General features: G+C 41.2%; 2 protein-coding genes across 3 annotated transcripts in view; both read right to left on the reverse strand.

Annotated features, from left to right (window-relative positions):
• Positions 1 to 8005, reverse strand: part of Mp (collagen XV/XVIII-type protein multiplexin) — a 292407-nt gene extending 284402 nt beyond the window's left edge. Inside the window, exon 1 of the mRNA XM_078190578.1 lies at positions 7708 to 8005. Within this exon, the coding sequence (XP_078046704.1) occupies positions 7708 to 7718 (11 nt within the window). The 5' untranslated portion in view covers positions 7719 to 8005. The remainder of the gene's footprint in view (positions 1 to 7707) is intronic.
• Positions 8006 to 16052: 8047 nt separating this feature from the next.
• LOC144475039 (uncharacterized) overlaps positions 16053 to 26813 on the reverse strand; it is a 367552-nt gene continuing 356791 nt past the window's right edge. For both annotated transcript variants that reach the window (XM_078190562.1, XM_078190561.1), the window contains 2 exons: positions 20346 to 20437; positions 16053 to 20015 (listed from right to left, as the gene is read on the reverse strand). In XM_078190562.1, coding sequence (XP_078046688.1) covers positions 20361 to 20437 — 77 coding nt within the window. In that variant the 3' untranslated portion in view covers positions 16053 to 20015; positions 20346 to 20360. The remainder of the gene's footprint in view (positions 20016 to 20345; positions 20438 to 26813) is intronic.

A 26813-nucleotide genomic window follows, 5' to 3' on the forward strand; every position in this document is an offset into this window, starting at 1 on the left:
ACACTTTCAGCTTCAAGTTAAGCTACTTGCGGTTCAAATTGCTCCACGGGAAAGTTGTTGGAAACGCGCCCAAAGTCCAAAAATGAGCCCCAGACGGCCCAATATCCCCGATTATTTGGTTTAAAAAATCATAAAAAAAATCCCCGGTCGTTTTACGGGAATGTACATTCCGGCATCGAAAAATAGACACTTTCAGCTTCAATTTAAGCTACTTGCGGTTCAAATTGCTCCACGGGAAAGTTGTTGAAAACGCGCCCAAAGTTCAAAAATGAGCCCCAAACGGCCTTATACCCCCGGTTAGTTGGTTTAAAAAATCATAAAAAAATCCCCGGCCGTTTTACGGGAATGTTCATTCCGGCATCGAAAAATAGACACTTTCAGCTTCAATTTAAGCTACTTGCGGTTCAAATTGCTCCACGGGAAAGTTGTTGGAAACGCGCCCAAAGTCCAAAAATGAGCCCCAGACGGCCCAATACCCCCGATTAGTTGGTTTAAAAAATTATAAAAAAATCCCCGGTCGTTTTACGAGAATGTACATTCCGGCATCGAAAAATATACACTTTCAGCTTCAATTTAACCTACTTGCGGTTCAAATTGCTCCACGGGAAAGTTGTTGCAAACGCACCCAAAGTCCAAAAATCAGCACCAGACGGGAGCTATTTAAAATTCGTTTTGCTTAAGATGTGATTTGCATTTAATATATAGTAGATGGACGCGACGTAAACGGGACGTCCTAATTTTAATTGAAATAAAAATTTAATTTCAGAAGGATGCCCGATAAGGCGAGTCGCATGCAGTGGCTGTTCGGGGGAATTTGAGGAGCGGCGTAATTGGAAATTCACGTTGCATTCCGGGCAACGGATATTGAAAAGGTTTCCATCTTTTCTAATTGATCGCGCGAAACTGCAGATTCCGTCGCAGCAAATGCTCGTTGTCTCTTTCCGCGTTCGAACTAATGAAGTAGCATCTCGCGGAATGATTCATATCTTTCAGGCTGAATTTTCAACATTGGAATGATCAATGTAAAAAATATTTGAGACAGACAACTACCGTGATTTTAAATTATTGCAATGAATTATAAATTGTATTTTACATGTGTCATTTTATTTTTATGGCTTATAATAATTTACCTACCCTTACATTAAGATAGGATAATTTGTATACCAAAAAATAGCATTACTATTAAATAACGTTTCTACTAAATTTTAATTCACTGTAATTTATAAATGTGTATATAATTTTACTTCGAGTACAAAGGGTTAATATCACATTACAGCATTTTTTAGTATCATCGACGGTCTTGATATTTGACCGGCTCGACTTAAACGAGTCACCCTGTAGATCTCACGCGCACTTCACATATTGTTGCATACAGTCTATGCATATTCACAACATATCGCAAGTGCACGAATTTCCGCGGCTTATTCATGACTGAAATTAGTAAAAGCGTCGGCCCACAGAGATTACAATATTCTCTCTCTCGCGCGCGCTTTCTTCCGCGTCTTTCGGCGTTTCGCGCGATCCAAGCACACATCCTGAAATACTAAAAAGAAAGAAATTGGCCCGCGAGGCCGCGGGAAGAGACAGGCGAATAAAAATTCGCGGAACGTGTAATAAAATTCGTCTAATTTGAAAGCGGTCGAGGCTGCCATAATTTTCGCGCTATCCTGAAAAGCCGTGAAACGAGGGCGCTAACTTTCGTTCGCCGGCGAATAAAAATAAGCGGCGGGGGAAAAAAAACGGCGTTATCAGGGAGGAAATGGAAGTTAATTTGACACGCGAGAAATGCGATTCAATAGGGACACGGTTGCGCATAGTCGGATATGTGCTATTTTACAGAATTTACAATGGCAAGGAGAACATATATATTTTCCGGGACGCAGAGCCGAAGTCCCGCACCTAAATTGCTTCATATAAACTCCCGCGTCCTTCAGCCGGCACACTCAACTTCATCAGTAACAAATTAGCATTGTACACGCCACATTTCTATAGAAGTTTGTAAGCGGCTAATTGCATCGTAACTTTTATTCAAGTAGTTTCCAAGCGGTTCCAGCCTCGGAGAACCTGACGAAAAACGGAAGTAGCTTAATTTTACTTTCACGATCTTTGAATTCATTAAACGCGGACAAAGCTCTTCGCGCCCGATAATTGAACACTCCTGCAAGCTGAAATAGGCGACGACACGTGCATTTGCGTGGCATTTATTTTATGTGAAATAAACATATTGCAACAATAATTTCGTTGATTTATGGAACCAGGCGAAAATCGTGGGAGACATTTATCGGAATTCAAAGGAGGTTAGTCCGTCGAAAAGTTGGTTTTGTCGTGCGAATCTCTCGTAATCAGATTTTCCTTCGGGAATACAGCGTCGTCAAACCGAGTAATAATTTTTTCAGGAATCGGCGAACGACGATTTCGATGAATATTTGAGGCAGGAAACCGACATTTTTTTTTATTTCTACGGCATACTTCCCTCCGACAAATAGCGAAACGCGGAAATTTGATTTCGGGGTAGGTAGAAATTGAAAGTTTCCTCGATATCTCTCTCGATACTTCAGCAAAGAGGAATCCATGAATATTTTCCTTTCTCCGGCTCCAAGTACGGTGTGTATGGATGGTATTATTTATGCCGCAATAAAACAAGGTTTTCCATAGGATCATAATACTCTCCGCGGCCGAATGTGCCTTCGAAAATTTTATATATATAATTCCTTTGTTTTTCGCGTCACGCTAGCAAATAATAATGTATTCGCTATCCTTGAAAAAAGAAAGTCGCTATTCGAGCAAGTTGAACTGGTTTCTGCGGAATTGCACTGCAAATATTTCTGTACGCGCTTACGGAGAATTGTGAGAATATGTTATACATAGATAAGACTGCAAGAATAGTTTCAAAGATTTAACACAGAGACAAATTAAAAATCGAGGAAGCTAGTTTATTCTAATTGGTTCAATGTACGGTTGAATACAGTATCAAAAAAGAGATTGCAAGGCGACTATGGACACCCAAATTCGAGATGGCGGTCATAAAACAGGAAGCAGAGAAAGACAATATAGCACGTCAGCATATACAATCGAAAGTTCCTCGGGCTGCGAGGCCTGCAACGCTTCCGTGTTGCAATTGATATTGCGTCACGATGTGACTTAAGCGTGTTGCATCGAACGATTGCTGGTATCTTTAATTGTCAAATAGTACGTAACGCGCATAGACGATCTCCTCTAATAAACCTCGTAAAGGTTTCACGCGTGCTTTTAAAACACGAAGTCGAGGGCAAGACACGAGATAAATAAATAATTGATATATTCTCTTTGGAATATTAAATATTTATTTCGTCGAAAGACTAAAGTTAACTGAAATTCTATTGTCTTTAATATTTTATGATTTTTCTGTCGTAACATATCACATGAGACTCGTAATTAAATATTAAATTAGCAATACCATCTATAAGATAATTGTAGGATTTAGTGCTGCGGAGCAGAGGGTGCGATAGGGCATAAACAATTGACACTTTATCAAATAGTAAGGTCATCCACAACTGTCAAACAGCGAGGTCATTTTAATCTGTTTCCACTTCCCAATGGAACCAGAAAACATTGAAACCGACCGATAGATCATAGCACCTGGATATTGTCCAACAGTTACATTCCAAAAATGATTTCTAGGTGACAATTCAATTTTCCCGGTGTTCCAGTTTCTTTTTCGCAATTCGCGTAACGCGCGTTTGGAATACCAAGAGGTTCGTTAAAACAGGCGGATAGTTAAATCTTGTTTTCCGTTGTGTTACTTCTACTCTACGCGTTCTGTATATTTATTTTACAAACGTTTGAAAAACTATGGATTAATTTATTTTTACAGAGCAACGACTGAAAACTTTTCCAGCTTTTGATAATAATATTTGAAATTGTCATAAATAACCCAACATCGCTGTCGAGCTGTCAACTAATCACTCTTCTCTCGCTTCGTTCATTTTATTTATAATTACGGCAAACACTAACTTCCCTTTTCGGATCACAGCCAGCACTACTTTCATTTAACTCTTCACCAATGAGTCTATTTACATACATACTGAAGATGATCAACTATACCGTGCACACAACCATCCGCGCAACGTTCTTCGTATGCTTAAGCAAAGAGAAATCGAATTAACAAACAGTTTGTACACACAAATGGATCCTCGAGCGAGCGAGCGATCTGTCGAAAACATCAATCCGACGGGAAATCCACGCATCAGCGTTTAGTTGTGAAAGAAATCAGTTGTAATTCGTGTGTTGCATATAATCCTTCTTATCTATTTATTTTATTCTAAAATCATACCTGTAATTATACTAATAATTGTTGCTGTTCCATCGCTAACAAGACGTCGCGCTGTTCGTCTTCGTCCGGAAATTTGTAATTGGAAACCGAACGGTCCAGGATTGACAGCGGTATTTGGAAAGTCGTTGCCCCGAGGATAGGAGAACGGTGAATAATTCGGTGTTTTCAATTTTCTAGAAATCTTACTGCAACGTAACAGGCGACACGATCCAAACTTCCACCAGGCAGCCGACGCTCCGGGAAATGGCGCGGAAGTTTCCGTTGCTTGCAACGTCCCATTCCACGGGAATAAATTATTCTTTTTCTCTTCGGAATCTTTACCGTTTCCGAACACCGTCCCCGTCAATTTTGCAGTAAATTGCATTTCCTTCTGCTGTTCTTTCGACACGTAATTGTTACGGATGCGACCGGATTAAATTGCCGTGTATATGATAATTAGTCCAACGTTTGTTGAAGGGTATTTCAAAATTTTCGAACATAATTTCCGGCGGCCAGAGTTTAAATGTCAGGCGGTCGAGTGGATGGCGACATGGGTACGTCCGCACACAAGACGCGAGCGTGGGTGTATTGCCTTACGTGTAAAACAATTAACAGCGAAGGTTCCGACGTTGATAGAACATTTTTCTAGTCTTACATACGACACGGTATACTGTTTGCTTTTTAATCACAGAAAGTAATTATAAAAACATCCGATATTTTTGAAATTAGCGGCCCGGTGCATCGTGCCGATAACAATATGCGATGTTCACCAGGAACGACAGGTCAAAATGTACCCAGCAACCCTAGCCGAGGGTTAAATGGTTCCAGAACGCTTATCGTACGTGTCGAGCGCAGAACGAATCTTCGGCGGAGCTTAAATCGGATCAACCGGCTCTATTCCACGGAACGCCGAAGGAAGGAAGGAAGGAGGGAAGGAAGGAAGGAAGGAAGAAAGGAAGGAAGGGAGGAAAAGTCCGCGGGAACGACACGTTCGTAGATTTTATCTACGAGTTGATGTTGAACAACGCGCAACACGGTATTCCGCGTTACGCTTACGAGCTCTCCGTTAAAGCTGGCGCGCCACACGTGCGCCGAATGCGAGCGGACTCGTAAATACACTCCGCGCGGATTAACACGCGGCCGTCACGTGGCACGTGTGTTCCGCACACCCCCTTTTCTCTCCCGCCACCCTTGTCACTCTCTTCCGTCACTCTTTCTCTTCCTCCCCGATGCACTCGGCGGAAGGCCCGGGGAGGGTGGGTATTCCAAAAAGAGCAACGCGCTCTGAGTTATGTCGTTGGACCGAAAACACGGCAAGTGCGAACGCCGTTCCTCCGTCTCCGGGATTAATACGGTGCATCGCGTAATGCACCGCGTTGCACAGCGTCGCACAGCGTCGCACCCCGTTGCATCGCGTCGTCGTTCTCCTTCTTTCCCCATTATCGCCGGAATACGTTGGACGATGCGTTAACGACGCGTATGACGCGCCGGATCTGCTGCCAGGTGTCGAAACATTTCGGCGACAAGGCGCGATAGAAGGGATCTCTCTAGTTGACCGGCCCGTTTGATGGACGATCGCGAGAGGATCGCCGGGATTCTCCTGTCCTATTTTATTAGGTCAGCCACCCTTCGTCTGCGATAAGCATCGATTTAACAACCCCTGGGCATGGACTGTCTGAGACGAAAGATTTACGAGTCGCTTTCTTAAGGACAGGCGAGAGCTGTTTAGATCGCCGGATTGGAATCCAGGATTTTTTAGTTCGAACAGTATTTATAGGAAGAGTATCTATTCAAGCTACGATTTTTAGCGGAATTAAGACTTTTATCGATTTTATCACAACTTTGAATAATACAGCAATAGAATAGTGAAATACGATCGCGTTTGAAACAATTTCACACGCTTTATCTCTTCTTTACCGTATCGAACAGTGTTTCGTAATTGGTGTTAGTATCTCGCTAAATTGATGTTTAGCAAATGACTCAGTCGATCGGTTTTCTTTGCGTTCCTGCACGCACCGATATTTCGCGTTTAATTGATACCAAATATTTAACATGGCTACACATTTCTGGAACTCGCGATCGATCCTCTTTCCGAAACACTTTATTAAATTGAACGTAATAGGTAACATTCAAGTTGCTCAATTGGACATAAATCAAAAGTATAACGTTATAAATCAATAAATTAATTCAGACAAACAAAATGAATTATTTCTTTTAATAATATGAACAGTATCAAAATATTCTGAAACGTGTAATACCTCCAATCTAGCGATAATTGTATAAAAAATATATAGAGGCTCGAATCTGAAATAATTGGACTGGGAGTAATAAACAAGAATAAATTTCGAGGGATTAAATGTAAGCGATTGAAGGAAGCATCAACGGAGTGTACCTACTTCACAGGGTCGAGGCTAACTAAGTCGTTCATGGAAACGTACCTGGCCCGATTATTACAGACGACTGAGTTTCCGTTGGAACGATACATGAACGCGGAGGGATTTTAGACCCAGAATGGGTGCTTCAAGAGCAAATCCGGTTATCCAGAAGTGCGACTGCATATTTTATACCTTGCATAATCGAGACGAAAAAAAATGAAAGAGCGCTTCTAGATTTCCCCGGTTGAAAATCCGCGAAGGGTAACCATAAAAAGGATTAGTTACCATAAAAAGGATCAGTTACCGCAAAAAAAAGACATTCTTAAACCAAAGGTCTATATGGTTTCGTTTGGAAAAGAAAATGTGAATTTCGGTAATTTAACAATATCCGCGATAGCAGTATTCGAAATTAAAAATGAAAATCATTAAGTTAAATAAAAACAAATGTGATTTGAAATAGGGCTCGTACAACACGAATGAGACCTTTAATATTCCTCGATCGTGAATAAAAATTGGAATTTCAATGTTTCGAAAATAAAGTCGAGGCGCACGGAATTTCCAGCAGAGTAAATCCGAGCTGAAAGTCAGTAAATCGAACAAGTACTTGAAATGTAATTTCGAACAGCGGCGAAACCCGGCGAACAGTGCCTTCGAGGTCAACGAACACCGCGGAAACAGCGTCCCACAGCGTCCATTCATCGCGCGGGGTAAATAAAGCGCGAGTTACGCCCGTGAACTCGATTTCCGACAAAACGAACGACCTTTCATTTCTGCACAAGGACTTCATTACCACGCCCGGCGAAACGCTACAGCTCAGAGCTGGAAGAAAAATCGTGTGGACCAAAACGAGACCGGCACCCCCGGCAAGCTGCTACGAAAACATTAAAATGCCGGTGTGTAAAATGAGTCGAGAGAGACTAGTTTTAGTCCTCCGACTACTTGGCGGCCTACCTGTGGCTCTTTCACTCTCGTTTACTCTATAATTGGCCTCTCCGGGTGATCGGGTTCTCGGTTGTTCATAGTTTAGGGTACTCGACTTACCTAGGCCACATGTTGGGTCATTCCATCAGCTCGGCGAATCAGGTTTGATTTTCTCCAGACTCCTCGACGACTCCTCGACCACTTTTCGGGGGCGGCACAGGCACACGGCACCAGAACGGTCACTGACACTCTATAGATCACCGATCAACACGGCTTTGAGGTTAGCGGATGAGGTCAAGCCGCACTCGATTTCGGCTCGATACTCGGGATTAAACGAGTTCGACGGTGGCGCCAATCGCCAAGGTCGCCTCGAGAGCAAGGTCAATGTACTTCCGGCACTGATCGACAGATCTACCCCCGGACCACAGTCTCCGCTTACTCCGGAGGAACCAATCCCGACGAGCTGCTGCTGCTGCTGCTGCTGCTGACAGCCCAATCGGCTCCACGGTCCACCACTCACTGACAACAGTCCCTTCGTGACACTTGCCGCTTCCTTCTCGATTTTTCTCCCTCCTATCCTCCTCCTACTCCGCGAGTAGGCTGCCGCGGCGACCGTCTGCTAGACGTCGTAACGCTGATCTAGCCACCGACCGGATCTCTAAACTCTCTTCCTCTTTTCTCTGGTCTCTAGCCAGCTGGTTTTCTTTCGAACCCTCCTGCCGGCCGATCGGCCAAGACCTTATCCCCTAAACGGGTCCGTCCACGCGTGGACCAACAGACACCCGCTCTCCCCGACGTCTGCTTTCGAGCCGGCGACGAGGTGTCAATGGCGGCCGATTCAAATTCGCTCCCCACGTGGTGGCGACGGCGTCGTCCTTGCGACTGCCGCCGACACGACGCCCGACGCCGGCCAATGCGTCGCCATCTTCCGGCCGCCGGCTAAATCTGTTTTAGTGAATCCGCCGCTGCTACGAAATTCGCCAAGATTCTTCTCTTTTTCTTCTATTCTCGCATTTGTCTTTTTTTTTCTTTTTGGCTTCCATCTTCCTCCGGACGGATGGATAAGGTATTCGTTCGAGGACGACCTGCCCCGTGGACCCCGCCGGTGGACCGCTTAGGGTATTTGTATCGTGGACACGCGGTCCGATCTTTTCAGAATTAACCGAACGAATTTACCACCTGAACTCGATGGCTTTTAAATGTTCACGGAGTTTCTAATCCGAGGAATTAAGGAAATTTTAGCAATTATGGAAATTTTACCGTAAAAATGCTACAACATAGGATATCTTTGCCCCCATTAACTCTTTACCAAGTATCATTATAAATATATGCATGAATTTTATCTAAATAAAGGCAATAAAAAGAAAATAAAGGTCGATGTAACGAAGAATAGTTACGTTTTTTGAAAAATGTTTTAAAAACAAATTTCGCAAGATCGACATTGCAATAACATGCAGGAAAAATACCTTTTCAACATGCCAAACTATTCTGCATATTTATTTTTTTCCGATAAATGTTTATTTAGCCGGGGAACGATTTATTACGAATTCTGTTTGCAGAGCATCCGATGGCTTCCCGATTTCGTGAAAATCAGCAACATAAATTCCAATGTTTACGAATAAAATCGGGAAAGAGAAATATAAGATAGTAAATGTAGGTCTCGCAATATTTCACTTTGACAGCGGTAATCAGTATTGAGTATGGAAAATAATATGAATAAAGTCAAGGTATAAATAGCTCCCCGGCCGTGTTCCTCTTACTGCGCCGTGATTAATAAGCTTCATACGAAAACATAGATCACGCCGCGGACTTGCGATATTAATAAAAAAGAAATTAAAAAAGCTAGCGAAAATCGAGACAGCCGACAGAAATATATCTATATACGTATCTATTGCAATGTTATTTTATTTATTTCAGCCAGGATAAAAATTGTCGCTCAATTTCGCTGACAAGACTTCCAGAAGCTTACTCGTTTCAAAGTGAAATTGCGCTCTCGCCTCCATTATTTGTGGCATAAAGCGAGACCCGGACGAATATTTTCAACTGACAGCGTTAGAATTAATTCTGATGATCCGCTGGGCTGATAGCTGCAATCGAGCGTTATGATAAATAGACTGCGAATCTTAGTTATTTCGCCGACAGAAATTTCGAATAAATAGTACGACGCGGCGAGAAGAGTTTTAAATTCTTTTCTTTATAATTTAAAATGAGATCGTTTGACCATGACCTAGGCTAGCGTTAAAGGCGGACGCGATGCGTTCTTGTCGATAAAGAATCAGTCTGCAATTTTGTAACCAATATGTGCATATAACCTTGGCGCTAACCTATGTCAATCGTCTGTTGCTCTTTTCGATTACAATATCAGTCCAATAAAAGAAAGATAAGTCCCGAGCACGTCAGCGGGATTCGCGATAACTTCGCCTTCGGTGGAAGCTGACGTAATCGTTCATAGTAGCTTCTTGATGGGTGGTATCACTTTTAAAAATGCTGCTATGAATGTCAAGATTTCTAGAGCAAGTGGAAGTCATCGTATGAATGCATCACCGTGATCGTTAGAGATCATGCAATATGAATGCATTGGCGCCACTCACAATGAGGACGTTCAAACGCATTCGAATAGACGCAACGATTACGGACTGCGCAAGGGAGTCGAGTAAGTTGTAACTTTCCCACGGGAATTGGAAATTCGTTTAGCATTTGTTTAGCGATTGTGTAAGTTTTCTCATTTGGCGTTGCGTTTATTTAACTTCTATTTAAATTGTATAAACATTTGCAAATGCAGTACTTTTCATTATCGCTTTGTAATAACTTCAGAATTAAATCGATAAAAGTCAGAATAAAATACAATTTTGTCCATCGATGTCTTTAAAATAAAAATAAAATATATGAAGAGCGAGACGAGTAACAAATATTTTTAGAATAAAGCAATAAAACTATAACTTATAAATTGATATTGCCGTTGAATTGAAAGTGTTTCGCGAAAATGCATCGCCGTATACGACAAATAACTTTATATTATTTGTTTGATAATTTCAGAAAACACCGTTCGTTGATTCAATGTTAGTTTAACAGTCGGCTCGGCATCGCGCAAGCCCGCAACTGTGATTAAAATCCATTAACACTTTCAGCGATTGCATCAACGGAAACAATCAAGCTTGATGAAAACCTTCGTCTCTCTTTTTTTTCGTCGAAAAAACAATGTCGAACTAAACCCATGAAAATTTTTTAGAAATACCTCGGTTTGCAGCAGGTTCGTTCGCGAACAATACATCTTTTTACTGCTTTTACAATGTTGTTCTGTTTGGCGTTATTCTGGCGAAAAATACGGGGTATCATCGAAAGTATGTATAAAAGTCATCTTGTTGTTGGACAAACAGCCGTCGACCTTAACTCAACATTGTCTAAAGATTTCGTACGCGGCGATCGCGGTGAATATCAATGGGGCGAGCTTAATGTTTATACAGTCACCACCATACATTGTAATTGACGATATTAATGGGCACGGTGTGTACTTTCACACCGCGTCTGACTGGAATTCTTCACGGATCGTAAACGACGTCTGCGTGCCAATAATCGATCACACGTAATAACACGGCAGAGAGAGAAAGAGAGAGAGAGAGAGAGAGAGAGAGAGAGATTTATTAATGACGGCGGACACGTTCCGCCGACTGAATAATCGTGCATTATAGACACGGGAATGGAGTTACGAACGGATGGTTATTGTTTCATCTCGCGATCGAAGGTCATAATGACCGCATCGGGCGGGGGCGCGATCGGGGCGCCGGCAAAAGCTGAAACATCTAATTACACGTCGGCTGCAACGCCTCCGGCCTGTTTATTTCAATCTTTGACACCTCTCTCTTTGCCCGGCAATCGGAATTATTTGATCGTTGATGAAACACGACCATCCAAGGTTGCATCGACTTAACGCCGGCCAATTTACTGGTATCTAATCGAGACAATGGACGGCTCGAACGGTCAGCTCGTTCTGCTCCAAAACCGTGACGATGTTCTCATCCGCAAACTTATTTATACCATCTACAAATAAATGAAACCGAACGTACCGCGTTATTGGACTGTTAAAGAGAGGATACGGAACGCGACGAGAGGCGGAGCCGGTAAATATATCGGCAAGAAAGAAAAATGCAGATAGCACGTTCACGATTCGCCGGTTGTGAAATATCGGGCCCGAAGAGTTTCAAGCGCACGTAACGCGCGTCCTGTCATCAGAGGATCCGAGTTTCCTGGAGATTCCTCCTCAGCGACCGGAAATTCATGTGAATCGTCTGCGAGCGACATTTCACCAGGTGACACTCACGCGAAGCGACAAACGTTTCCCCGGTTCGCTTGACGCCCCGCGGAATTGCCTAGAAATATAGAGGAAAGAGGGGGCTGGGTGGGGATGGCGAGAAAGCGAAAGAGAAAGGGGGGGGGGGGCCGATAAAGAGAAAGAGAAAGGGAACGCGATAAATGGAAAGAGAAAGGGAGCGATAAAGAGAAAGAGAAAGAGAAAGACACGGAGGAGGGCGGCCCTTTCCGCGCCGGCGCCCTCCGAACGACACCCGCTCAGTCATTTTACGATTTCAATTAACATCAAGCCACCCTCGCCGAACGAGCCGTTCCTTTGGTGAATAGGCGAACCCTCCGGTCATTTGCGGCCTTGAATGCACCTGGAATATTCGCAGCTACGCACGTACGCTGAAATATTGTCAAACGCACGCGTTTCGCATCGCGCGCGCGGCTTTGCGCCTCGTCTCGCCTCGCCCCGTAAAATTACGTCGGAAACGCGGCGTGATGTGGACACGCCGGGCCGGGCCGGGCCGGGCCGGGCCGGGTCGGGCAGAGTTCCGGGGGCTTGACTAGCGAACCGCGAGCGTCGATCAACGAAGTTGCAATTTTCCACGGAACCGAAAACATTCGAATACTGTCGGCGGCGGCGAAACGCGCCGCTTGTTTTCGGTTGTTTCCCCGCATGGTCGTTCGAGGCCTAGGCAGCCTAAAGTGAACCATTGTGTTCGCTTTCCCTGCACACCGTGGCTCCTGGCTGCCGCCGTACCGCCGATGCGGCCCGACAAGGGAATCGTGCCGCGCGGAAAAGTAAATAGAAAATGCGGAATGAAATTTCGCCGCAGCCGGCATCGTTTTCCACGAAATACTAAATTTTCTTCTACTTCCGCGGCCAACGGTTATAATTGACTTTCTTTTCTAGCGGTTTTGTTGTACAGCGACTCCTAAAAGTGTTCCAGACAACTGGACTGCAGATTTTTAAGCAAAATAAAAATTTATACATAATTTTTGCTTGATTTAAGAAATCTATTCACTCATTTCCTACGAAGAAACTTTCATAATTTCAACGGTATTTAAAGAAGGTATTTTATTATCGTAAAATTTGTTTCACTCGTTATCGCTATAGCACCAACAGGACAATGAAAATATTAGTTTTCTCGTCTGAGCGTTCCAAGCGGAAACCATGCCCTCTCGACGAAATTATCCCGGCGTTTTGGTTAACGTTGCAGCCAGCGTCATTAAAGGGTCACGTTACACACTCATACTTTCGCGTGTGACATTGCGGTGCACGTTGGTCAGCTGACCAATTACAATCTCTTGTCGGTGACCATTGATCCGGAATAGTACAGGGTACACACTAAAAGTATACCGCCCCGCACGACACACAAGAGCATTTGTACGTCATTCGACCCTATGATGAAACATGCTGCGCTATTAGCGAAAGGTTTAGGATAGTTGTTGATGGACGCGGCTTACTCTTTGAAACCTCAATGAAAATCTTATAACACCAACGTCTGCATTCTATAATTTTTGGCAATTAAATAAAAGTAATTCGAGAAGAAGGAATTAAATGAAAAGAGGATTTCCTCGTTCAACAATTTTCTCATGGTGAAAGTAATATCAGAATAACTATAACTAATGTCTTTACAGACTGTCTGTCACTCGTTAATCCTATAAAAGCGTAAAATCAGCAATCTATTTAGAACCATCTATGGAACTTCATTGAACTACATTGACGATGGCCATGGGACGAATGGCAGGCAATATAATTGAATTGTACTGCAATTTCGCAGCGAGTGGCAGCAAAGACAAGAATTTGCATGTGCATCCGCTGTCTAAATACTGTGCACTAAATAGCGACGTTACAAGGAGAAGCACAGTGACCATGCTGCTCGTGCATGCCAGAATTACAGGTTCCCGAGCAGCGTAATGCATTTCCATATCTGACGGATTCATGGTTGTCGCTTAAATCGGCATCCTCTGTATCTAGAGTAGAGATAGAAAATGCTCGTTGCGCAGTCGTCCCTTCTTTTCACTTGTCTCTCACTCGACCAGCTAACTAGATAGCCAAATGAACCGACGTAAATCACCAACTGGTTAATTGAGTCCAGTGAAAACCTGTTTCACATCCGAGAATGTTTCCGTTGCGGGTGCTTTATACGCGGGTGGAATTTATTCCCACATCGAGCCGTTCGATCTTTCTCGCATCGCAAAAGGAAAATTAACGTTGCTCGTTAATTACCAGGAAATTAACACGCTCTCTATACGAAGCTCATTTTCCCTATTTTAGTAGGCTTCATTTCGTTTGTATGGGATGCTGACCGCATTTATTGTTGAGATAGTTAACAGTCAAGTGAATTTATAGTAACTTTCTAATTTATTTTATTTATTTATAAATAATTATAAAACAATACACATTAGCAATTTTTAGAGCTCGCAAGATCTAGTATTAACTTGTAACATTTATGTTTGTGGCGAATTCTAATACACGAGGTTGAATAAAGAAGTTACACCCTTATAAGGAAAACTATAAATGGATAAGAACAATGTTTTGAAACAAGTAAATAAACTAAGTTTTAAGAAATAATGAAAATGGACTTTAATGTTCCGAATTAATCATTGTAAGATTTATTGGTGGTTTCATTTGAGAATTAATAAGCTTCCCTTAACAAGAGACTAGTGGAGACATCTACTAACAACGAGGTGAAACTGAACGCTGAGCAATACCCATAAGATATGGGGACAGCATCCGTACAATTTCGTTCGCGATAATACGTAAAACGTCTATACCTCGTCCGTGATAATACATTGAACGTGAAGCCTACTCCTATGCCTCGATTGTGATAATACATTAGATGTCAGTGATCCAACCACAGTAATGTAGAACCACAGTAAAGTGTCAGTAATGTATCACAAGTAGATAACGTGAATTTCTATTATACGAATTTTGTTAGTTTTTTCTCCTATAGACAATTTTAATGATTATGAAATGAAGTATACAAGGCGAACGAGATATCGCCCATACTGGATCAAAGCAGATCAATGACCATATGAGATTCCGTGTCGAACGTTCTGAAATACCGATCATCGTTAAAAACTGATGCATTTCTCGCGACCTTTACCTCACACTTTAATATCTAAACGCATTCTCTCGAGACTTTTTAATTGCGACGTAATTAAAAATACCATGAACGCAACCATAACCTTTGTTTCCCACAAGAGGATGTACGATTTCTCTACGAAGCCCGGCAAGTACTCGCTAATGTTTAATTATATACAATACGTTTGTTCAAGAAGTGGAGCAGTGAAAATGATAATTACAGTAAAGTAAAATAAATACCTTGTTAATTTAATAAATCTTCCGTCCGACAATCTAAAGTTTCACTGATTTAAACACTGACGCGAAGACTACCACAGTATGGCGCATGCGCGACTAATCGTCATCATGCGCTTGAAAACCTCGATTTGAATTTCGGCCAATAATGCTCACTGGCGCCACTGTCGGTTCAATCCAGACTTTGAAGTTAAAGCGTTGTGTTCCTTTGAATCTTCATAAGTTTTTCATTTTTAGTTGATTAATACGAGTTTAGAAAGTTCGTAAAGTTTATAAAGTGCAACAGTAAAGGTTTTCAGGTAATTTTGTAAAGTATATAAAGTGAGTTTATAAAGTGAAATTCAGAAATGTGATATTAACAAGAGTCATCTGTTTTGACGGAACTGGCAGTAAGAAACGTAAGTTTAAAGTTTTACAATTTTTGTATTTATTCTTCTTGTTACTTACCATTTATTGAGGACATAAATATTATAATGTTGGTGAACACATCACCTACTATAGTTGTCTTTGAAGGAAATGGAAGAAATTGTGTCTTTTTCAATGCAATTCTAATACTTCTAATCTCAATGATTTTGTAACCAAAAAACAGTCAAAATAATTAACATATTCAAAGCAGCCAATAATAAACAAATAAAATTTCTATGTTGTATCAAATGAAAATTTTGCAAAGATACAATATTCTCTTCTAACAGTGTTACAACACGAAAGGAATAACATTCTTCTTTCTAAAACTTACAAAATGAAAAATGTTACAAATAATCCTTTATATAGCCCAATCATTAACTGGATACACATGTAACTGTAAAATAATTTATGGAACATCAAAATCAAACTATATGTTTCAGTTCTGTAATTTATTTTGTATTCATTATAAAACACAGCGAAAATACACAATGACATTTCTCAATCTTTTCTTGTATATTAGCTGTATAGGGTACATATTCAAATAATTTCTTTAACTAACATACGCTGCAAAGGTACAAGCAATGCTCCATTCATTTTCTTATCAACGCCTCTCTCAATTAAGAAAAAATAATTGTATCTACATATATATTAAAACACTTTTTTTCTTTCCTGGGTTAAATGGATAGTTGGAAGAAATGATTACAAAGATCAAAATAAAAGCGTCACACTAACAATATTATGTTAATCAAACTCATATCGGTTTACATGTTTGATTAATCACCTTAAGAAAGAAAAATTTGGATAACGCAACACTTGGTCATCAGGAATATCTTTATTAAAATTTTACTCTTTCCGTTTTAAGAAATTCGATCAACCATTAAACTTGTATATACTATATATATATATACGTATACATATATATGTATATACATGTACATACATGTGTATACATGTATAGTATATGTATACATATATATGTAGACGTATGTATGTACGTATAGAGTCTTTTGTTGATTTCATACGTACAAGTAGATCGTAAATATTTTACGTGTTATTTACAGAAGTAATTTCGACACAGGTCTTTGTAGAAAATTACATCGCATTGATTATTCGAAGTACACAGACGCAAAACAACAGTAACGGTGTAACAATTGTGTTAAATTCTGCTTCATTATTCTCATAGGTCCGACAAACTTTAATCATACACGCTGAACCGAAAATTCGTCAATCATCAAGAGAGAGAGAAAGTGAGGAAATATTGTCAATTTTTTTAGTATTTTCTTCTACGACAACTCGATAAGGACTCGATCGTTTCTGAACGTAGTTTCTTCAATTTATAATACTTTCACTGCCCGTCGATGCGGTTCAAACGATTGTTACATAGATTTCTGGCAGATGCTCCCTAGTACAGAGCGACAAACAGATTGACCAATCAATTCTTAAAACTGAGTTATGTAAAAGACCATGATAACTTGTAGAGCACAGTATCTAAGAATCGTGCAACGATTTTCTTCTATACAAAATCAATCTTCACATAACTTTGATCTTGTTCTAATTTCTTATTAGATAACATTGGTAAACCGTTCTAATTTTTATTCGATTCTCATTGAAATAGATCAAATTACGTTCCGTTCAGTCGAACCGAAATCATTTCATAAAAGTCTGGTCGTTGACAAAAATCGTTGCACGTTATAGATACAATTATTACTCCGTCATAACCGTTAACACAGCCGAACTTGATAACAAATCCACCCACGAAGGTTCCTCGTTAGGTAACATAGCTACACGGACCAGTAATTCCTTTGGTACAGGCTGCATTCAACTTTACAAACATGAAATCACCCCCCGAAGCCTCCGTATAGTTAAAATTTTCGGACGTTAGATCCTAAATTATAATACAAACTTCTTCTCTTTGTTTCATTTAACTTGATAGGCTTTTGGTTAAACGACTAGAAGTGCTACAGAGACAGTTTATTTACAACTATAACGACTACTATATTTCATCTTCCATTCTTTTGAAGTGACCGGGTATGTACGGTCATCTGATACCTGGACTCGGCTGAGACGCGCATTCAACTTTGATCATCGGCAATACCACGGATCGATTAACAGTCGCACGATAACGTGAACGTTAAATTCCAGGTGAAACATAAAGGGAAAACAATTTTTCTCGCTTGTTCGCAGGACTAGTCTTGGGTTTACGGACGCTTGGTTAGTCGAGCAGCGTGCGAAGTAGACTACAAATTAGGCCTGATTTAATTAGTTCGAGATTTCGGTGCACACGGGGTTCGTTTACCGGTTCGCTTAGGGTGCGCCGATCGTCTTTGGTATACGCAAGTAGTTCGCGGAACAGCGGGAACAAGGGTTCAAATAAATATCGATCGATTTAAGACCTTTCCACGAATGAAGTATCGAGGATACGTTGCTACGAGAATACCTGAACAAGAGCGAAGTACAAATAATTTAATCAGTTGAGTTATAGTTCATCGATTTCATCGATACGATAAGTGCTCGTTAAATGCTAGCGAAACCCGGGACAGGTGACGAGCACTTAACGAATCTACGGCGATTTCGCTGCGAAACTCGCCGGAGATGTTTCTTTTCACCCGAATGAGAGAGTGCTTAATGGATTGTGCGGATATTGTCAAAGAAAATATTGAAATTGGAACTTCGATCGGTATTTTCTCTCAGTCAAAACGCGTAACTATCTCTCGAGGTAGTCCGGCTAGGGTAACGACTCGGATGCAGGAAAGAATTCGGTGCCTTTTCGTTCAATCAATCACTATATTACGATCGTTAATAACTCCATCGTTAATGCTGCTTCTTGACGATAAACTCAATTTTTCAACAACAAAATCACTATCCTAAATTCTTTGATTGTAGTATTTATGAAACATTTTTCAAAATAGCTAGTCTTAGACAGGGTTTTCGTTTCATTAATCACTAGATTCACGGAACACTGAAAGCTTCTATTTTATGTCGCCCCATAAAAATAACAAGCATAGATTTTCTCAGATGTACAATAATTTTTATTATAATGTATGTCTAATGAAACATATTTTATCTTTCTAATTTTAATAATCGTGAAATAAAAAACTGAAATATCAACTTAGAAATGCAAAGAAATGTTAAAGAAATTCTGTATTTAAATCTGGGCAGTAATTTTTATTTTGTCTTCCATTTTTTATCTTTTGAGCACGACGTGGATAATTGATACATAATTGAAGACATTGGAAGAGAACTTTGAAAAGCAGTTAACTTGGACGAACGAACAACAAATTCGTTTTGGAAAAGGCCCCGGATTAATTTGCCGTTCCTGCTGTAATTATGAACACGTTCGCAATCCATTAGGACCCTAATCGTTCAGATAAAGTGGAGAACAGATAAGGAACGATGCTGATAACGGGCAAGCATTGAACGGGTCAAGACTGCATCGAATATTTTTTCGCTCGAATGATGAAACGCGTGCAAATCGTTCGCAACTTTATCGTAGACTCTGTACAGTTCGCGAATCCGAGGACGTCCGCGCGATTCTTCTTCTTCTTCCTTCTTCCCGAAATATTCTGCACAGCAGCGAGCTCTCGCGGTTTCGATACATTATATTGTCGCAGCTATTTACACATATTAAAATAATTACACATTCAAGTTTACGTATAATCAATATGTATATATATAGTATATATATGTGTATATAATATATATATAGTACATATATATATTTGTATCGGCCATCTTTATTTTTTACCCTCGTTCATTCATTTTATATTTATATACATAATATATATCCTATCCGATGTGTGTGTCGCGAATCGGAGAGTCTCCGCGCGCGCGATTTGTATTCGTTTAAACAATATATTATGAATCTGATGTAACACGAAGAGTAACAAACACAGTCTACAATATGACTCGAACTGCATCATATACGATCGAAATATTTTGAACATTATTTACACGCCACACGCCTCGATGATTTATATTATTTTTATTTGGTTTCTTTCGTTTGTTTTTCCGCGCCTCCCACGGGAAGCGTACCTCTCCCCCCGATAGTAATAATTATCTTTGGTTTCTCTTTCCCTTTTTTCTGCTTCCCCTCGGATCTCACACTTTCCCCTAGAATTTTTCATTACACGATACAAATAACACTCTAAACAGCGCGTACAATGTATGCATACAGAGTTATGAACAGGACTTTCTCGTGTGCGAACGATAAACATGAAAATGTCGGGCCGATGCTTCTTCGATGCTTGTCGGGCTGCTCGCCGCCGTTTCGCGGCAGTACATTTAACATGCGGGAACACGATGTCTGCCGGTGTAGTAGCTTTTAGGCGTGGCAAGGCGAAAAGGTCGAAACGGTTGACCTTTTAGTTTGCCAGTCAGTTTGGGACTCCGTTCGAGCGACAACCTGCAAGCAAACGTATCGCGATTAGAATCCACGTGGGGAGCCAATTTTTTTCGTTTCGATTATTCGCCCGCGAAAGTTACGCCAATGCCGAGAGCATCCGCGAGAAAACAAATTTTTTGCTGCGGTCACGATGGCAATTTCATGAATTTGCGGTTACAAAATATGATTGATTCGCATGAATCAATCATGACAGAATGATTGGCAGATTTAGATACAGTAGGTTGCAAATGGCAAGATAGAGTATGCTGTTGCATTCCATAGAGCTTATATACTTATTACAATATGAATGTGACACGATATCTTCAACAAGTATTTACTTCAACTACTCACCTAGTATTTATTCGGTTAATTCAAAATCTTGATGAGTGCCAGATGCAACATCACTAAAGGGACATTAATTGACACTCGACCAGCGAAGCTCCCTGCAAACATATCACACGTTCATTAAGAAAAATACAAGCAATATATACATCGACGCTTAATATTAAAGTCGACTTTAAATGGATTTCCAAGCTATCCTCGTGACTGCCAAAATCGTTCGGTGAATGCAAGATTCCGTGCATAGGCTGTGCACATTGGTAATGCTATCATAATGCTTGAAACTATAAATCGAACATCCATAGAAGAACATTGAACTAATCCTAAAAATTACGGCAATCATTTCCGATATTTATATCTGAATAATGGGCTAGATTCTTTATAACAGAATACTTTTATATAATTTTGTTGTTGCAATAAATCCTCTGCAATTGGTTCACATCTAATAAATGAAAACGGCCAATTGGAGAGAATTTAGTACATTTATACTATAGCTTCTTCCCTGTCGAAATTGTACCATTATTAATTATTTTGGACAATGTAGCAATTATTCAACTTCCTAAATCCAACATCCAGTTTGATGTAATTTCATATTCGCGATGTCCTTTCGAAAAGTATACTCTAAGACATGTTTGGGACAAAATGATACGCGTAACTTTCGATTTAACTGCCGAAATAAACCGGTGCCTCTCTCTCGCATCATTAATATCGGCTCGATCGCGATAAAGAAAATTCATGCAGCAATTCCTCTCTCGATCCGTATTGTAATCAATTCTTGTTTCGGGATCAGCCCGCGCGTGTAACGTAGCCCCGGGAAACAGCGAACCTATTCTGTATTATTAATACGGCACTCTGAGCACCGTTCAGAAAACCAATTTGTATTTATCTCCATAAGGCGGGGGTACACCCAGGGTTTTTGTCGCCGTCGTGGCCGTTAGCGTCGCGATCGATATTCAGCATGCTTTCTGCGTGCGCTATTATTTCACCGTAATGCCGGGTAACTGTTAATCGATGGGTTCGACGCCGATAAACATGCCGATGAGTTCCTCGAGGAAAATATCCGCGGCACGGAAGACGAGGCAGGCGCGCGAACGCGCGCGAGGGCCGCCGCCGCCGCGGATACCATTCTCCTTTACGGGGGATCGTTAAGCGTTTGATTACGATCCCGCCAAAAAGTTTATGAGATACGACGACACCGCCGCGATGGCTATGATACTTCGTTCGCGACACCCCCCTCGACCAGCCCCCTTCACGGCAACGCCAGGGGCCTGCTAATGTAAGCTGTATGTTCTTAAATTAGGGGAGTGTGTCCCGCGAAACCGGGCCGTTTCGCTTTATCTCTTCTTCTCTTGCACCCTCTGTCAGCGGGAGTTTCCATTAGCAATAAGAATTAACTCCCGTAGCTCGTGCCTTCTACGGCTAATTACTTTCTTATTTGCGAGCTTCCTTGTTTTACCTATGGCTTCCCACCGTTACCTTAGGAAACGTTTCCATTGCGAAAGTTTTTTCCGTCGCTGCCTTGTTCCTTCCTACTCGCTGCTGCTTTGGCCGCCGCTATTGCCATTGCCACTGCTGCTAGGTTCAGTTAATCGACGACGGCGGAACGAATTACTGGCCGACTCAAAACACACGGGCGATAGACGTAATCGACGGCCGAAAGAACTTTCCGGGATATATTCCGAAAGATTCCGAGCGTGCACGGAATCGCTGCGAGAACTTTCTGACCGAGCGCTCCGGAAAATTGCATTAGCGGAAAATATTGTCGGAGGATGTAATTCGCGAATGGATGGCCGAATCTTTTCAGTTTTGTTTCCGAGGGGGAATAGCATTTGGGTAGCGCTGTATTTTCAGAGAAGTTTCGCGGACTTTCCGAACGGTTCTCGCTTCCAATCCGGAGTTATTGCCTTAAGTATGAATGTCTTGATTGGTGTTTTGGTTGCATTCGCGTTTCATCGTGGCTATTGACGCGGTAGAATTCGAACAGCGAATAAATACTATTAACATTAATATTAGCGTTTTATCACGCCGTCTAATTGCACCTTAAATGCAATGCCAAATTATATGCAGAATTAATATTATTTTACCAGTTAATCAAACAGAATTAATATTATCAATTTTGTTTTCTATAAATACTGTAATCTCTAATTTTGCGTGTGCACAAGACGGAAAATAATTGCGGAATGCGCCCGGTATAGAAATATTAATCGATTAGCAAACATTTAGCGCTATGACTACGAATCGTTCATACGTGATTATATGCAGTGACAGGAGCACGTTCAAATTGAATACCCTTGATTCCGTATAGTTAGCGGGTATATCCATATGATAATGATCCACCAACGTTACTACCCGATGCAAACTAGGTCTAACTTCCATGGCTAATTAGTGTACATTGTCAGAGGCATCGTCCAGTTGTATTAACTTAATAACGAGTATAAATTAACTTTTAAACTTCTTTGTTAGCCACCGCATTTCATTCGCGAGTTCCTCGTGTTCCGTGAAATAGTAAAACAGAAAGTTCACAACAATAAGTAATACACACGCGTAAATAGTTCATTTGCGAAACGAACGTTCGTTACGCGCCACTGAAATTTGTCCACGTTTTCGGCCGGAGAAATTACACACAGATTAGAACTTGAAAACCATTCAGTTTAGAATCCATTAAACTATTTCCCGTCCTCTCTTGCTGCGAAATATGATCCTTTGCCGGCAAGTATTACGGTCGCTGATTCAACTTGATCGAAGTAGAATAACAATCGATAAACAGCATAGTTTGCCAAGCTAATGTTCTAAAACATCTCTTCGCTTTTCTTATTGGATCCTCTTCGTTGCGCTTAGTGTGTTGTAATTGCCAATTTAAATTGTGCGAAATAAACCAGCAGCGAGTGTAGTTTTTTTTCAGGGCGAAACGCGGTTAAAAGTTACTTAACAGGTTTTTTCCTTGGTAACGGAAGCGCGTCGGGTACAGCTCGACAGGATCCCGAGGACTCAACCGGGTTCGAATACCGTAATCCCCCGACAATAAAAGTTCTCTAAGGGAGGCCACCCACCCACCCACCCACCCACACCCCTGCCTCACCTCGCGTCGGTTTCTTTTTTCGCCCCGAGTTGCTGGTATTACAAAATTTTGCGCGGGGGCCAGAAAGTTACATGTCGGTTGCCTTTGACGCGCGTTCGGAAACTTTAACGCATTCCCGACGATATGGATCGGCAAAGTGCTTGATAGCATATCACCGAGGAAATTCGAGCAAGAGTGTGTAAGAGGAGAGAACGTATTAACGCAACCTCAACTTCGGCTATTTATTAGCCAGCGTAGTAATGCCAGCTGATGAGCTTCAAGAGGGAACACGCCGCTTCCCCGCGACCCCCTCGAACTATATATATAATATAGAACTTGTGCTGTTGCCGCTGGTTTATTAACCTTCAACGATGCGCGCGCTTTACTTTCGAGTGAACGGATTAAGTTGGCCCCTCATCCCCATTCTTCGGTTTCGCCTAATTAATCGGCCGTCAAGCTCTCTGTCGGCGATCAGGGGGGGATGCATTTAGACGGAACTCAATTGCCTGGCAATTTCGATCGAATTTTTCACGCTGCTTTGAATTGCGTGCAAATTTTTTTGCCGACTACGTTTTTTCATGATAAAAAAAATATCGGACCGAAAAATGCATCCGCTTCGATTTAGTGTGCGCAAAGCGCAGTGAAAATTTCAACTCGCTAACTTTATTATTGTTCGAGATTATTATTTGCACTACGGCCGTCCATGTATCAGAGTTGACCAAAATTTTATTTGGATGACGAATAAAAGGATGGTTTACATTTTACGCGATGTTGTGCGTGACAATGATTTTATAATTCTATATGTGGTTGTTCTAAAGTGTCCTGGATGAAAGAAGAAAGAAAAAAAATATATTCCAATAAATAAATGTGTAAAGAATTATGCGAATAATTTATTCGAACGAAGAGTTATTCATATATGAACTCCGTTGAAGGAGCGACGAAAGTAGTCAGTGATTACATGAAAACTGCTGACTTCTTTTTGTCAGTGCCGCGTGAAAGGAAATAAGACTTCTGCCGAGGAAATGAGGAATGCAACATAGGCAATATTGCATCATGAAGAATCGATTGGCGAAGTGGATTCCGGGTGATTCGTTTATAATATCGGCCACGGAACTCGAATATCCCGTTTTTAAAGTGCTTCGTTAGGACCTCGTTGCCATAAATTTCGTGGGAAAGATATCGCGTTTGAAAACAGTCCGTTCATGCTAAGCTCATAAAACACACGCGATTCACGGACCGGAATCTTTTGGTGGCTCTTAAAATCGGGGGAAATATTTTCGCTATAGAAACGCTATAGAATTCCAAAGGTTAGTCAATCCTTGTGGCACGGATTACACAGAAATTTGCATAAACCTCCGCTGCCTAACGCTATTACACTAACGTTACAAATACCTGGTTTAATCCGACAAGTGTATCGTTTCATGTAACTCGGCCTGCTCGTTTGATAATCACGGCTAATTGCGGATAAATGTTCGCCTAGATTTTTCCACGTCGCCCGATGTTGTTTAATCGAACGAAGAGGTTGTCGCGTCGAGCACCAACGCAAATTTCCTGCCACCGTTTATTCGATGATTGTTTGCGTTTCATTTCTCTGAAAGCCGTTAGTGTTCCTGCAGAGCTCATTTGCCGCGTGTAGATTTCTCCAAACATTAATCCTGGTAGAATATTTATGAAGAAACGTAGTTTAATTACCAGCCCTGCCGAGGGAGCCCCGGCTCTTGTTTATTTATTTACTAAGTCTAGAATTGTGCCGCGTTACGTGTCGCACGGCGTGCAAATTAATTTGCCGGCGTAACTGACATAATTAGCACATAACCGTTTTAATTGTCAATACAAAACGAGAGTGTTAATGACAGAGTAAAACGTGTGTCACGCTCGCCATCGATGCACCGCGAGCCCTGAATTCGAAACTATCGTGCGCGACATTTTCGACGGTCGAATCGATCGTCCGTTTGAACGAATAAATTTTATTCGAATAAATCAAATTTGAATAAATAAAAAAAGCAATTGCCAATATTTTTAAATGAAAAACGTTGCCGAGTTGCGCCACTCTTCCCTCGAGCAAAATTAATAAAGGCTTCGCGTTGCCACAAATTTTGTTCAACATTTCGATATTAAAATATTTATATAATTCGTTTACATTCGCAGTAACTTCCTTTATTTTCAATCTTGACGTTTTCGCATCATCTTCTATTATTCTCGATGGTTTCTTCTTCTCCTAATGCAAGCCAGAAATAAATATGCAAATCGAAATCGCAGCCGATGCGATCAAGCAGCGTCACTCGAAACCAACCAAGTGAATATTTACCTTACGCTCTTCCACGTTTAAAACGTGGGTGGAATTTTTTCTAAATAAGAACGGACTTTGGCGAACATTTTAAATCGTCCCTTTACCTCGCACGTTCCGCGTGAAACACGAAATGTAGGACGGAGATAAAATCGAAGATTAAAGAGCAAGCAGTGTGAAACCTAGAAAAGTACTTATGATTGCACCTAGGACTATTCTATAACATTATCAGAGCATTATTAGAGCAGCGTTGTTGGTGCCTCGGAACAGGTGTCAAAGTGCAATGAGGTGCAAAAAACACGATGCCAAATGTAAGCTCGAAATGTGGTTAGAGAAGCGAACGACCTTTTACGCTGAAACGAAATTCACGTGTATAAGCTTGTATTCCTCGTGATCACTTTCAGAATACTTTTAGCCACTTTGGGGAAAACTATTTTCTCTATCATCGCGGAATCTACTTTACACGATACTTGGAAATTTTCTACAATATCGCAGGAATTGAACTTTGTATCAGTTTTCCTTTTAACAGATAATTTCATTCAAGTTTTTCGATCATTATACTTCCAGTGTCATTTATTAATTAATTCTTGGTCTAGAATATTTAGAATAAATAGCTCCATTCTATCCTTTATACGGTTTGTAACTTTTCAATCTTCTCGTAGGTCTCGCTAAAACCTCGACCAGCATTCAGCAACGAATACTTGTACATTGCATTGAAAAACTTTGGCATTCCTGTACAGATTTCAAGAATCAAGACTCGCCGGTAAATTTTCAATAATTCGCAAACGTGGTTGACAGACGAGGCGGATGCGCATTGTTGAAAAGCGACTGCAACGAGCAGCAATCGTGCAACTATTGTCGCGTGTAATCTTACAGAAATTCCGATCGTCTCTCTCTCTCTCTCTCTCTCTCTCTCGCCCCCCATTGTTCAAACATTCTAAAACATTTTCCAATAAAACGGTCACCCGAAAAAAGGAGTCCCAACATCGAGGCGCACCGACTGTGACAGGATGCGCCATTCATCCCCGGTTTCCCGGTTGCCTCGAACGGCGGTATACCCGTCTTCCCCGGGAAAAGTATAATCCTTTCAGCGAATACACGTGAATTTCCCTGAGCCAGTCGTTCGGCTCGAACA

This window comes from Augochlora pura, chromosome 9 (assembly GCF_028453695.1).
Source record: "Augochlora pura isolate Apur16 chromosome 9, APUR_v2.2.1, whole genome shotgun sequence".
In the NCBI taxonomy this organism is placed as follows: Eukaryota; Metazoa; Arthropoda; class Insecta; order Hymenoptera; family Halictidae; genus Augochlora; species Augochlora pura.